The sequence below is a fragment of the Scyliorhinus torazame genome, chromosome 7, assembly GCF_047496885.1.
Source record: "Scyliorhinus torazame isolate Kashiwa2021f chromosome 7, sScyTor2.1, whole genome shotgun sequence".
Taxonomy (NCBI): Eukaryota; Metazoa; Chordata; class Chondrichthyes; order Carcharhiniformes; family Scyliorhinidae; genus Scyliorhinus; species Scyliorhinus torazame.
In genome coordinates this window covers 69,583,344-69,595,399 of record NC_092713.1, presented here as the reverse complement: position 1 = coordinate 69,595,399, position 12,056 = coordinate 69,583,344, and the positions used below count along the sequence as shown (strand labels likewise).

The 12,056-nt window shown below is 44.4% G+C and overlaps 1 protein-coding gene across 2 annotated transcripts in view; it reads left to right on the top strand.

Moving 5' to 3' along the window:
- zyg11 (zyg-11 family member, cell cycle regulator) overlaps positions 1 to 12,056 on the top strand; it is an 83,175-nt gene that overhangs the window by 47,009 nt on the left and 24,110 nt on the right. For both annotated transcript variants that reach the window (XM_072510871.1, XM_072510872.1), the window contains exons 5-7: positions 2,650 to 2,826; positions 4,024 to 4,088; positions 10,524 to 10,623. In XM_072510871.1, coding sequence (XP_072366972.1) covers positions 2,650 to 2,826; positions 4,024 to 4,088; positions 10,524 to 10,623 — 342 coding nt within the window. The remainder of the gene's footprint in view (positions 1 to 2,649; positions 2,827 to 4,023; positions 4,089 to 10,523; positions 10,624 to 12,056) is intronic.

Here is a 12,056-nt window from a genome sequence, read left to right as displayed (position 1 = left end):
AGGAGCTGGGGGGCCCTGCACAAACTTAATTTGACGCGGCTGGTGGAGCAGATGGAGGAGGACTTCAAAAGATGGGATGTGTTGCCACTCTCGCTAGCGGGCAGGGTACAGTCGATTAAAATGATGGTCCTCCCGAGGTTTCTTTGTGTTCCAGTGCCTTCCTATTATGATTACCAAGGCCTTTTTTAAGCGGGTAGGTAGGAGCATCATGGGTTTTGTGTGGGCAAACGAGACCCCGAGGGTAGGGAGGGGGTTTCTGGAGCGTAGTAGGGACAGGGAGGGCTGGCGTTGCCGAATCTGGGTGACTATTATTGGGCAGCCAACGTGGCGATGATCCGTAAGTGGGTAATAGAGGGAGAGGGGGCGGCATGGAAGAGGTTGGAGGTGGCGTCCTGCAAAGGAACGAGCCTGAGGGTGCCGGTGACGGCACCGCTGCCGCTCTCACCGACCAGGTACACCACGAGTCCGGTGGTGGCGGCAACGCTAAAGATCTGGGGGCAATGGAGACGACATAGGGGTGAGATGGAAGCCTCGGTGTGGTCCCCGATCCGGGAGAACCATCGGTTCGTCCCAGGAAGGATGGACGGGGGGTTTCGGAGCTGGCATCAGGCAGGGATCAGCAGGATGGGCGACCTGTTTATAGACAGGACGTTTGCGAGCCTAGGGGCGCTGGAGGAGAAGTTTGGGTTACCCCCGGGAAATGCGTTCAGGTATATGCAAGTGAGGGTGTTTGTGAGGCGGCAGGTGAGGGGATTCCCGTTGCTCCCGGCACAGGGGATTCAGGACAGGGTGATTTTGGGTGTATGGGTTGGAGAAGGCAAGGTTTCGGCGATATAGCAGGAGATGAAAGAAGAGGGGGAGGCTCCGGTAGAGGAGCTGAAGGGGAAGTGGGAGGAGGAGTTGGGGGAGGAGATTGAAGAGGGTATGTGGGCTGATGCCCTGAGTACGGTTAATTCCTCTTCCTCATGTGCCAGGCTCAGCCTGATACAGTTTAAGGTCATGCACAGAGCGCATATGACAGGGGCGAGGCTGAGTAGGTTCTTTGGGATGGAGGACAGATGCGGGAGGTGCTCGGGAAGCCCGGCGAATCATGCCCACATGTTCTGGTCGTGCCCGGCACTAGATGAGTTCTGGAGGGGTTTCGCAAAGACTATGTCCAAGGTGGTGAAAGTCCAGGTCAAGCCAAGTTGGGGGCTGGCATTATTTGGGGTGGCGGACGAGCCGGGAGTGCAGGAGACAAAAGAGGCCGGTATTCTGGCCTTTGCGTCCCTGGTAGCCCGGTGGAGGATCTTGCTCATGTGGAAGGACGTGAAGCCCCCCAGTGTGGAAGCCTGGATAAATGACATGTCAGGGTTCATTAAGCTGGTGAGGATAAAGTTTGCCTTGAGAGGGTCTGCACAGGGGTTCTTCAGGCGGTGGCAACCGTTCCTAGACTATCTCGCGGAGCGTTAGAATGAGGTCGGTCAACAGCAGCAGCAACCCAGGGAGGGGGGTGTTTCTTTCGGGGGGGGTATTTGGGCGGGCAGGGGAGGGGGTTTTCCCTAGGGATACTTGTAAAAAGCATATGGGAGGGTTATTATGTGCGGGAGTAACCCATTGTATAAGTTCTGTAGTATGTTTGATTGATATGTTTATGTTCTGTTTTCTCTTTCTCTTTTCTGTTACGGGAGGGAGGGTTTAATTGGTTGAAAATTTTTGTTGTAAAAACTTTGAAAAACATTAAAAAAAATTTTTTTTTTAATCTTACCAATGACCGAAGTCAGGCTAACCGGCCTATAATTTCCTGTCTTCTGCCTCCCTCCCTTCTTAAACAGGGGTGTTACATTAGCCACTTTCCAGTCCTCTGGGACCCTTACTACCTCCAGTGATTCCTGAAAGATCATTACCAATGCCTCCACAATCTCCTGAGGTATCTCTTTAGAACCCTGGGATATAGTCCATCCGGTCCAGGTGATTTATCCACCTTCAGACCTTTTCAGTTTCCCCAGAACCTTCTCCTTGGTAATGGTCACTGCACTCGCCTCTGCCCCCTGGTTCTCCTGGAACTCTGGCGTTCCACTGGTGTCTTCCACCATGAAGACTGATGCAAAGTAACTATTCGGTTCATCTGCCATTTCTTTGTTTCCTATTATTACTTCTCCAGCCACATTTTCCAGTGGTCCAATGTCTATTTTTGCCTCTCTTACCTTTTTATATATTGTAAAAAAACTCTTCCTACCTTCCTTTTATATTACTAGCTAGCTTGCTCTCTCTCATACTTCATCTTCTCCCACCTTATTGTTTTTTTAGTTGTCGTCTGCTCGCTTTTAAAGGCTACCCAATCCACTGGCTTTCCACTAAAGCTCGCCACTTTGTATGCTTTTTCTTTAGCTTTTATGCTGTCCTTGACTTCCCTTAACCAGTTTTCCATTAACCATATGTGTAGGTTTCCTTTGTCTCTGAAAGTGCATTACATTGTAAATGAGCAAATCCACAAGTGAAAATAATTTACCTTCATGAAACCTCCTATTTGAAGTCAAATATAAAATTTGGAAGGCAAGGCACGTGTTTCAAACAGCGAATTTCACATGGCTTAGAATAGACTGAGAAATCTATTAAGGATGAAAATCTTTTTTTAAAAAGTTTACACCAGTTTAATTTTTATTTCAGCTTGTGGTTATCGGAATGAAAAACCATTCTACAAACCTGCCAGTACAGCTGGCTGCTAGTGCGTGTGTATTCAATTTGACAAAACAGGATTTAGCAGGTGGTATGCCTGTGCGCCTTTTGACCGAAGTGACCCGTCTCTTGCTGAAAGCCATGGAACACTTTCCCAATCATCAACAGGTAAAGAGTTGAACGTGCTATACAAAACAGTTGAATTAATATGCATACTGACCTGTTTGCAAGCAGTCAACTATACTCCCCCATTAGTCTCTGTTGTCTGTAAAATCTTAGACACTTCGACCAGTTTATTACTCAAATATTTTACCCAGGCATCTTTATTGGTGAGGCAACCAAAGGACAATACAAGTGTATGATTTAACCAAATTTATTTATCAAACAGCAAAAACAGTTACTCCTCCTAAATGATCCCAAACAATACTAAATGACCTCAAGATTCTTAATACTACCCGAGTTGATGAACTCGGTCAAGCTGAGTCTTGATTTCTCCAGGGCTGCTTCCTTCCATCCCTGGTCGGTTGCTCTGCGCGGATTTTGCACTGGAGAGGTCCTGGCTGGTCGATCTTGTACACCTCTTTGTGCCTTTCCAGAAGGTTCTCTGGCCCTCAGCCAATGAGGTCACGGGGCAGGGGTCACAACACCCAATGGAGTTGCCAATTGCAACTCTGCAGGACACCAGTGCTACTCCAGAATGCTGACACCAAGTTTGAATTTCATCAGGCCAGTCCTGGAGCTGACTGTAGTTTGATTTAATTTAATGTGTCTGATTTTAGCTGGCCTAAAATCTACGCCGCTGTTTATTTTACCATGATCCACCCAGCTCAGAACAAACTTTTGTTTTATGGAGCATGTGATTGAGGCACTCCACCTCGGTGAACTCCCCACTGTCCCCCAACATTACCTACCTGTGGATTGGGTCACCCTGTGATTCCCCAATGGTATTGCTGAGCATGGTGAGCAAGACATCCATGCCAAGGATTTTGACCCCAGGTCACCAGTGGCCCGCTGTCTTGCTGGCCTGTGATTTGACAAATCTTCCCAATAAGAGACAGCTTTGGTCTCTCTCTGGCGGTCAACAACATTTTGCCCAAATTCTGCAAATTTGTCACTGCCTGTTAATTAGGGTCTCTTCATTCCCCTCCCTATGCTGGGTCTCTTTTGCACACTTCCAAGTCTGGCTTTTCTTGCTGCTGTCAGCATTTGGGCCTCTTAAACTGCTTTGTATTTAAATGAATGGGATCAGACAGGAACAAAGTACAATTTCTTGTGTTCTTTGACTTGGTCCTACAGCAAACCTGCTTATACATTTTTTGAGCATTTTAAAAGTTTAATATAAAGTACATTAAATTTTTATTTTAGCTTCAGAAGAATTGTCTGTTGTCTCTGTGCAGTGATCGTATTCTTCAGGATGTCCCATTTAACAGGTAAGTAATCTCGTCAAATGCAATTTTTATTGTTGTAAATATTGGGGCTGAAATTTCTCTTAAAACATGGGAAGATGCTTCTTGTGCACAATGAATAACCTGTGAACTGAATAACCTGTGAACAAAACTGAACAAAATTAATGTAAATCACAGTCTCTGAGATTTATCCATTGAAACAGGATCCATGTTTCTGATTCTACAGGATCTGAAATTCTTCATAGAATCGTTACAGCACAGGGGAAAGCCATTCGGCCCGCTGTGTCTGTGCTGGCTCTCTGAAGGAGCAATTCACCTAGTCCCACCCCTCTGCCTTTTGCTCATAGCCCTGTAAATTCTTCCTTTTCAGATAATTATTCAATTCCCTTTTGAAAGCCTCACTTGACCCTACCTCCACAACACCCTAGGCCAGTGTTTTCAGACTTTTTTTCCCGGGACCCACTTTTGCCAACCGGCCGACCTTTGTGACACACCATGTTTGCTTACCTTTAATGCGAAAGGGGGAGTCTGCTTGGTCCTCGCAATCTCACTTGAATCGGTTTCAAAGGAAGAGTGGGCAGTGCACATGTCAGGTGCAGACTTCAGCCAGTTCCTTTGTGCCATCTTCATCTTTATGAAAATGGAAAATCCAACCTCGCACATGTAGATTCTCGTGAAGGGTAATAGCAACAAAATGCTTATTTTACTCAGCACTGGATACTCGTAGGGGAGGCTACTCCATAATGCTGACAGCCTCATGGGCTTTTGGTGTGCTTTAAATGTGGTATCACAGGTCAGCTAGAGCAGCATAGTCTTTTCATTTGTAGTCAGCTGTAAGTTAATAACTGGTCTCAACTTCAAAAGAAATTTTTCACCCAACACTTCTCTTTCAAAATCTAAAAATTCTCCTAATTTTCCAGCACTTCCCTGCGTATAACATACATGAGCTTTGCATCCTTATTTGCATTGGCACAATTGACAAAAACATACTTCAAGAAATCCTCTTTATACTTATTTCTTCTGAGTTAAGTTTCTTCTTTGTTGCTGTTAACCAGATGCCCTGGAGCTCTCTACAGAGCTAACGCTAACACTGCTTTGTCCTACCCTGGACTGTTCTGACCAGCTCTCTCTAGCAGATTTTGTTGTCCAGTAGATATGCTGCTTATTTAAGTCTCTGGTCGTCTCTTATTTTTATTAAAACAATCCATCGCCGCAGTCCTCTTGCCGCTGGAAAATGCAAGCAACTCTGCTCTGTGATTTGGCGGCAAAAGCACATTATATGGAGGGCGCTCGATGTCAAGTGTATGCGCAGGTTGCGTGACCTGCTCTCTGCTGCCGCTTCTAGCCAGAAGACTGCACACAGCTTCATTTATATTCATGTAAAAGCCGGTAGCGGCCGTTGGGTGCTTCTCCTGTGATCGTGGGAAAGCCATGACCGATCGTTCCGCGACCCACCTGCAGGTCGCGACCCATACTTTAAAAAACCCTGCTCTGGGCAATGCATTCCAGATTCTAACCATTCGCTATGTAAAAATGTTTTCCTCACGTTGCCTTATTTCTTTTATAGATTACCTTCTAGCTGTGTCCTCTGGTTCTCAATCCTCCCTATCCATTATATCCAGACCTCTCATGATATTGAATATCTATCAAATCTCATGTCCACTTTCTCTCCAAGGGGAACAGTCCTAACTTCCTCCATCTATCTATGGAACTGAAATTCATCTTTCCTAGAAATGTTCTCCTGAACCTTTTCTACACCCCACAAAATGTGCCACTCAGAACTGGATGCAAAACTCCAGTTGAGGTCAAACCAGTGTTTTGTACGAGTTTAACATAGCTAGCTTCTATCAATGTATTTATAGTACAAAATATGAATTGAGTGTGTGTGTCTACAGATGTTTAAAAGACTTCGGGTATTTAAATAAATCTAATTTCACTGGTGTTGCGACTCTGGGTTAAGCGGGCCTGGAATTGACCGAGCACTAGCCCAGAGTGTCGAAACTCCCACTGTTTTAATAACCCATTGCTTTTCTGTTCTTCCTGCCAAAGTGGACAACCTCACATTATACTCCATTTGCCAAATTTCAGCCCACTTGCTTAACCTATTCATATCTCTCTGTTGTTTCTTGGGACCAGATTTTCACTATCAAGGCGGGTAACTCAATTCGGGAATCTTCCAATTCGCTGGACCCCCTCAGTTTAAAAAGTGCTTCGATAAGTGCAATTTTCAGCTAGGCTAACTGACCTGTAATATCCTGTTTTCTGCCTTCCTCCTTTCTTGAATAGACAACATTTACAGTTTTCCAATTTGCAGGGACTTTTTGGAAGCTTAGAACCAATGCATCCAATATCTCTGTTGCCACTTCTTTTAAGATTCTTAAATACAGGATATCAGATATGGGGACTGATTAATCTTTAGGACCATTAATTTTCCTAGTACTTTGTCTCTAGTGATCACTATTGGTTTAAGTTCCATCTTCTCTTTTGCCCCTTGATTTTTTGTTATTATTATTGGGATGCTTCTTTTGTCTTCTACCATGAAGACAGCTACAAAATAGTTGTTCAAAGTCTCTCCCATTTCTTTGTTTCCTATTAGTAATTCCCCAGTCTTATCGTAGCCTATGAGATGAACACTGAATCTAGATATTCTTCCTTTGAGTAGTTAATGCTCTAGACCATGATCTACCCGAAATGGGAACAGAGTCCTGTAGCATATGCGATTAGCTGGGTGCTTTCCGGTACTCTGAGCACTGAGAAATACCACACTATCGAACGCCCATTCGGGTCGATTGGGAACCTTAGTGGGGAACCCGAGGCTGAGGCCACACTTAGTCCCATTTCTCACACTGCGGAGCTCCATCGGCGGAACTCCTCCATGAAGGATGAGATTGGGACTTACCCGACCCTTGAACCCCCCCCCCCCCCCCCCCCCCCCGTTAAGGCGGTCTTCAGGCACCACCCGCACAGGACACCCCTCTGGGCGTGATCCACTGCGTGGGAAAAATGCCAGCCTGGAGGTGCCACCTGGGCACCTTGGTGCTGCTAGAGTGCTACCCTGCCCACAAAGCAAGAACTTGGGGCCTCCAATCCCCTGGGAGATTTCCAAGTGTGCTGTTCCGCCTTGTTCCCGATTGTGGAGACAAGCACTGAACCGCACTCTTCCCCCTTGGCAACAGCAGGACCAGAAAATCATGCTGGCCTGCCTCTTCAAAAAACACGCAGCGGGTTGGTTGGTAAATCCCACCCTGTATCTTTGTTGTTCTCTGATTATGACCCTGTGTTTTTGGCTGTCTGCCCCGATCAACTTCCTTGACTCCACATTAACATATGTATATCTCAGCGACCTTCCTAATCATCTATAATCTGTTTCTGCTCCATAAGCTATTTGCACTTTATTATTATCGAAACTGCCATTCTAAACTCATTACCGCGAGAGACGCATACAATTTCATTCAGAGAAGAGCCATTTTCTCCAACTCTTGACCCTATTTGCAGGTTATGTTTGTGTGTTCCATCCCTTCCTGTCACAATCTGGTTATTATTGCCCTGCCCTTTCTCATTAACTTTCAAAATCTCCCTGAAGTGATCCTTGCCCTGCCGCCAATTATTTAGTTTACCCTCTTTACAGTCCTAGTTATACAATTTTCCAGGGCACAATCAGGAGCGTTCAAGTGAGGGCCAGACGAATAGCACAGCTTCTCTACCCACTACTTGTGCCAGTGCCCCACGAATGAAAACTCATTTCTCCCATACAAATCAAGCCATGCATTCAACTCTCTGATCTTAGTTTTCTAAAATAAATTTAGAGTACCCAATTCATTTTTTCCAATTAAGGGGCAATTTAGCATGGTCAATCCACCTAGCCTGCACCATCTTCGGGTTGTGGGGGCAAAACCCACGCAAACTCCACACTGACAGTGACCCAGAGCCGGGATCGAACCTGGGACCTCGGCACCGTGAGTCAGCAGTGCTACTCACTGCACCACCGTGCTGTCCAACTCTTTGATCTTAGTTACCAGTTGCCAATTTGCTTGTGGCTCCGGTTGTGTCTGGCAATAGCAATGCCTACCTCTTGTGGATCTGCTGTTTTAATTTGGCCCCTAGCTGATTGTACTTCTATAGCAGAACTTCTTTTAGTCATACTTATGTCATTGGTACCTTCGTGGACCATGACAACTGGAACCTTTCCCTCCTACTTCCAAGTTCTTCCCCAGTCCTGAAGTATCCTTAAATCTAGCACTGGGCAGACAAAGCCTTCAGAACTCGCTGCTTCTGTACCTGAGAGCATATTGATCCCCCTAACTATATTATCCTTCGGCATAAGTACATTCCTCTTTGCTCCCTAACTATATTATCCCTCGGCATAAGTACATTCCTCTTTGCTCCCTTTTACTTGAAAGGCTCCCTGAACCACAGTGCTATGGTCAGTTTGCTCATTCTCCCTGCAATTTCTGCCCTCATGTACACCGGCTGAAAGAACCTCAAACCTGTTGGACAAGTGCAAGGGTTGCAGCTTCTCCAGTGCTATGTTCTGGATCCCCATACCTGACTCACGTACATAATCATTATTCTCTTGTCCCTGACCAGGGGCAGCACGGTAGCATAGTGGTTAGTGAACACAGTGAACATAGAACATACAGTGCAGAAGGAGGCCATTCGGCCCATCGAGTCTGCACCGACCAACTTAAGCCCTCACTTTCACCCTATCCCCATAACCCCTCCTAACCTTTTTGGACACTAAGGGCAATTTAGCATGGCCAATCCACCTAACCCGCACATCTTTGGACTGTGGGAGGAAACCAGAGCACCCGGAGGAAACCCACGCAGACACTGGGAGAACGTGCAGACAGTGACGCAGCGGGGAATTGAACCTGGGACCCTGGCGCTGTGAAGCCACTTGTGCTACCGTGCTGCCCAGTTAGCACAGTTGCTTCACAGCTCCAGGGTCCCAGGTTCGATTCCCGGCTTGGGTAACTGTCTTTGCAGAGTCTGCACGTTCGCCCAGTGTCTGCGTGGGTTTCCCCTGGGTACTCCGGTTTCCTCCCACAGTCCAAAGATGTACGGGTTAGGTGGAATGGCCATGCTAAATTGCCCTTAGTGTCCAAAAAGGTTAAGTGGGGGTCACTGTGTTACGGGGATCGGGTAGAGACGTAGGCTTGAGTAAGATGCTGTTTGTAAGTCCTATTATTATTATTTATTTCCCTGGTAGTATTTTAAGCTACAACCCTAGTTTAAGAAAAAGAGCGCTTTAAAAATCTCCACCTGCTTATCTAGTTGGTGCCTCTAAATTTCAGCTCTCTGGTCTCATTGTCTCTTGCTCCCTTTCTGAGACCACTCCTTGTCCTGTAAAAGATTTAAACAGTGTCAATTCCCCTCACTCACCAAATTCCACTCTGTCTTGCACTACTCCTTCGAACTGGATTTTGTACTATTTACAAACCTCTTGCATTTATACTAGCGGAAATTCCAGAGGTCTGAGTCAAGCCCTTTTGACAAGGAAATCAGTTCTTAATTAGCTACCCAAATAACTCACTGCAGCTGCCACTAGCAAGCAGCTTGTTTATCACTGGAACTGGAGATTAATACATATATTGTAGTATCTTTCAGTCTCAGTCAGAGTTCAATAGATCTCAATATTTTTATTTAGGATTTTATCACCATTTATTCATCAATGCTAAAGGGAACCCTTTCCAAAACTCCAAACCCTCAAAATTCAAAAGATGAAAACGACAACTAAGAAATAGAAACAAAGATAGAACTGACATACCTAACCTCATAGGGCAAGTGTTGCCCCAGCGCTGTAGGTTGAACATCGTTATCCTATATATTCCTATCTGAATGAGAATCTGGGGTGACTCCGTGCATAGGGAAGAATAAACTCCGACATGGATGTCTTGACTTCTCAGCAGCATTTACCCAAATCTATGCAGATGTAAAGGGCTGGGATAAGTAAAATAAGAAAACAATGGGTTGAAGCTTGGTCTTGATCCTTTTTGTCTTACAGAATAAACATTTGGTAGTTATTTTGGTGGCTTTTGACTTTCAGGTAATTTCAAACCCAATTTTAAAATGACCATCGGTGAAATAGAATTGGAATATTATTGACAAAATAAGAATGCCAAATTTAGTGGTATGTTAGTAAGTGGATCTTAGACCTATAAATTCCTTGAGGAGAGAGGTTGTGTGTGAAAGTGAGAAACTGGAGACCAGTACAGTACAGCTCACCTCCACTGAAAACTAACAGGAATAATGAAGAGGGTAAGAAACTGAGCATTGAGGAAGACAGGAAGAACAGATACAAGTGAGGAACATGAAAATAATGTGTTGTATGGTTACCAGGAAAATACGAAGCGCTCATTGTAGCTGTGCTATAATTACTGGCACTACTACAATGCATCCTTTTCTTATTTATTTATAAAAAAATTTAATCCAACATGTAAATAACTTTGTTTTTTTCAGGTTTGAGGCGGCCAAATTGGTAATGCAGTGGCTTTGTAATCATGAAGATCAGAATATGCAGAGGATGGCGGTGGCTATTATCTCTATTTTAGCAGCAAAGGTATATGACTTTTTATTCAATGCTTTACAATAATCAAGTAAGGATTGTTGATTCTGTGAATGGAATTCTCCCCCACCCCCTTTTTTTCCTGCATAAACCCAGTTGAAAAGTAAAGTTCTCTATTCGCTCCCTCCACATCTCCCTTGTGTATGTAAAAAGCAAAATACTGTGGATACTGTAAATCTGAAATAAAAATAGAAAATGCTGGAAATAATTAGATTCCCCCAGCTTCAATGGAGAGAGACACAGAGGGAACATTGAAAACATTTCCTCTGTTTCTCTCTCCACTGCCAGATGCTGCCAGACCTGCTGAGTGTTGTTTTCGGGGGTTTGAGATACAAAACTCTTTTCATTAAAATATCTAGGTTCTGAATCCTAACATGTAATAATGTGATCCTTGTTTGTGCCTAACCTAATATGGTACAAATAAGTAGTATTTATGAAAAAAGGATATGTAAAATCTTCCTTAATAAATTCTCCTTCACAAAACATAGTGAAGTTTCAATGGAAGTGCCTTATCCCTCAGAACGTCAAGTGCTGCCAGCACAAGCAATGTCTTTCTTCCCTCTCTGAAGTGACAATACCTCTCCAAAGAATAATACCACAAAATACCTAATTGGCTTAGGGTGAGAATCATCTGGTGTTGCCCCAGCTCTGTAACTAGGCTCATGTAAACTGAAGACAAACTCATTTCCTCGGCTCCAGCGGTGCATTCCATTGTGAACAAGTGATATATCCTTGTAAGTTGCAGAACAAGTACAAACGGTGTTACATCCACTTATCAATGATGCAACCTATTGTAAACTATTCACATCAACATATTTTAACCTGAAGTTCCATGGTTACTAAAGCTGTTAAGAGCAAAGTTAATAACACTTCCTAAAATAATATCAGGAAAGAGATTTTCCTTTAATATATACATATGTTTTATTCTTTATTAGTATCACAAGTAGGTCTACATTAACACTGCAGTGAAGTTACTATGATAATCCCCTAGTCGCCACATTACAGCGCATGTTTGAGGGAGAATTCAGAATGTCCAATTCACCTAACAAGCACGTCTTTTGGGACTTGTGGGAGGAAACCGAAGCACCTGGAGGAAACCCACACAGACACGAGGAGAAGGTGCAGACTCCGCACGGACAGTGACCCAAGCCAGGAATCTAACCCGGATCCCTGGCGCTGTGAAGCAACAGAGATGGTTAATCAATTAAACCTAACAATACATGGTTTTGTTAAAGATGAGGTGTCATCCTAGGTTTTTAAGCTGCTGAACTCGTTTTGTTATTTCTTCAAAGCTGAGAAAGAAGCCCTTCATTGCACCGTGTAATTCCTTGAATCCAGACATTATAATACCTTTAAAGTAATTAAGTCATAAAATTCATGACACCAGTTCCCTGAAAACTGCCTTAATTATAAATTGTCTCACTAGC